We start from the raw sequence: 2,947 nt of genomic DNA on the forward strand, positions 1-2,947 counted from the left end.
GGAAACAAAGGTGCCTATTTTGCAATGGACTGGCTCATTCATGAGCCTGAAGACTACAGTATTTCCCATGCTTCTTCCTCTAATCTCGCACATATTCATTCATAATATACCATGCGCTTTCTTTCATTGTCGGTTTGAAAAAGGAAATACTGAAATAGTAAACACACAAGAAAGACACTTAAACTGAAACACATTATTAATTCTACCCATTTCAGAGCAGAATCCTGCGTAATTTCCCACTTGTTGTGTGTGAAGTATCTGTGTGCAAAAGTTATGTATTATGTTGAAAGTTATACAATGTGGCCCTTATAGGCACGGAAAGGAGAACTGTAGGGGCCCAGGCCCCCTGGCCCCTCCGGTTTCGGCACCCGTGGTGATGTGATATATACTATATATAACTGTTTTCTCACACCTCGAAAATGATACATGTGTTACAATCATGCAATCGCAACTTTTTCCTGATTAAAGATAGGTTGAAGAAACCTTCACCACTTCATTTCTCGTGAAATTCTAGCCTGACTGCCACGCGGGAGTGGGTGGGTGATCTAAGGTCAGAATTTTTCCGGCTTTTCCCCCGCATAAAGCAGCTCCAGGGCCCACCCAGTCTCAAATCAAATGGTACCCGGTGGGGAGTAAAGGCAGGTGGAGCATGCCGCTGATCACATCACCTCCAAGATGTCCGTTATCGGACATTTGTGGGGTCCTACTCCCCCATACCCTAAATGTGCCCTCATGGCACAGTGCTATCTGCACAGGGAACTTTACCTTTACCTGTATATATTGTATTCGTTCTGCACTTCCCAGCAACTACGTTTATTATTTACATACGCGAACTCTCTACTATGTCAATGGCTGAGGGCCCCCTAAAGGCTTACTTCTCTCTGCCCCCCCCCCCCCCCCACTGGGTATCTTCTATCTTGATTCTTGAATGGTTATGTATTCTTTTGTAAACGAATTGAATGAAATTAAATAATTTTTGACTTCTGCAATGTCCATGCTTCCTAATTAAAATAAGTAGAAGCATAAACTGTATTTTTGTAAAGCTTCACTATATGTCAATCCTGCCACACTTAGTTTCATTATTTGTGTTTTCGAATCACTTATGACCTTCACTTCATGATGAAGAATCAGAGGCACTTCCAATACACGACAGGTATCTGTACTCGTCTTCCAATATACTGTTGCAAAACAGTTCATTACTAGAGTGAGTACTCGCATCAGTATTCTCCTGAGCTGTTTATATGAGAGTAGCTTGCTTTACCTTATTCGCAAATTTACTCGACCAATGTAAACCAGCATTTACGGAAGTCAACTCGGGCACTCGCCCATGGGACCTTGCCAGATGTAAATCAATTGTTTGTTCAAGGTTTATAGGAAATGGGGCTTCCGATTGAGAAATTAGAATATCTCATTTTTCCAGACCTTGTTAATTATTGTATATATCCATATTATCTCATTGCCCTCATCATTGATCCAATAGGATAGAGAAAATGACCAAATTCTTCATAATTAAATAATAAAAAAAGTAGTTTATTTATTTACAAATCCCACAACCAAAACTTGTCAGAAAACCAGACAATCTAAATTTTAAACAGCTAAATAAAGTTTAAAACCAGCTACTGTCTGCTGTTGCAATTGTACCTTGCAACAATTTGCATTTACTTCTGAGCATCTCTCTTGTTATATTTGTATTTATTTTACATCTTTTTTCTGCTACTGTAGGTTAATTGCAATGATGAGGATCAATTATGATTAGATAAACTTCAACGTAGTAGTAGCGTGGTTTCCATAGCATGCTACAAGACAATAGGACATAGATTTTATCATTTATTTAAATACCTTAGTCTGGTAGAAATTCAACTTAAAATAACCGAAACAGAAAAAACTAGGGATGACTGAACCCAAATATGAGCCAATTTTCTATACAGATTTCTAATATTCAAATTACCCAACCCAGATAATGTGGATGACAGAATGTGTGCATTATCTGGTTAGTTTTACATTTACAGATTCTGCATATTTTGTATTCATCATGTCCATATTTCTACCATATTAATTCTCAAAAAATCCATCATCCAATCACTCGGTTTTATTGATACTCCATATATTCATTAAATGTTTACCCTTTTTGCGTGCCTAAAACAGATCTCTGCAAAACCCAGTTCATCATAAAAGCAACAAGTTTTCCATTATACTAAAGAAGTGTAAATAAGGTACAGTTTGAAATATATTCTAAATCTTGTGCCCCAGCGTGATGTGGGTGAAAGAATGCTGAAGGCAGATACACTATGTTGCCATTTGTCACCGGACACCCCATACCAGTACGTTAATCAGGTCGCAGCACCAATCAGTATCGTGTAGGGCCACCTTTCGCCGCAACCCTTTGAGGAAGACTTTCCACCAATTTGCGATACGTGTCAATGAGAATCTTGCCTCATTCCTCCTGCAAAGCGGCAAACAGCTCAGTGGTGCTTTTGGGCATGATGGCCTGGTTCTCAAGCGGCGCTCCAACTCGTCCCAAAGGTGTTCAATGGGGTTGATATCTGGACTTTGGACTGGCCAATCAAGTTTCTACACACCCATGTCCTCGAACCATGTGTTGATAATGCCTGCCGTATGACATAGAGCATTGTCGTGCTGAAACAGATATGGGCCGATACCAAATTGTTCCCACAATGTCGGTAGTGCAGTATTGTCCAGAATGTTTTGTTATGCATCGGCATTCATGTCTCCCTGAACTAAAACAAGAGGACAAAGACCATGCCACGAAAAGCAGGACCACACCAAGATGCCACCTCCGCCGAATTTCACTATGGGTACGATAGTCCTGTAAACAGCGTTCACCGGGCATACGCCACACCCTCACACGTCTATCGGACCGCCACATCTGGTAGCGTGATTCATCACTCCATAGGATTTCCATTGTTTGAGAGTCCAATGGCGGCAT

At 40.5% G+C, this 2,947-nt stretch overlaps 1 protein-coding gene across 1 annotated transcript in view; it reads right to left on the reverse strand.

Moving 5' to 3' along the window:
- Window positions 1-2,947, reverse strand: part of LOC145992456 (lysophospholipase D GDPD1-like) — an 11,897-nt gene extending 8,950 nt beyond the window's left edge. Inside the window, exon 1 of the mRNA XM_083128839.1 lies at window positions 2,867-2,947. Within this exon, the coding sequence (XP_082984965.1) occupies window positions 2,867-2,947 (81 nt within the window). The remainder of the gene's footprint in view (window positions 1-2,866) is intronic.

The sequence above is a fragment of the Lepisma saccharinum genome, chromosome 9, assembly GCF_977018435.1.
Source record: "Lepisma saccharinum chromosome 9, izLepSacc3.1, whole genome shotgun sequence".
In the NCBI taxonomy this organism is placed as follows: domain Eukaryota; kingdom Metazoa; phylum Arthropoda; class Insecta; order Zygentoma; family Lepismatidae; genus Lepisma; species Lepisma saccharinum.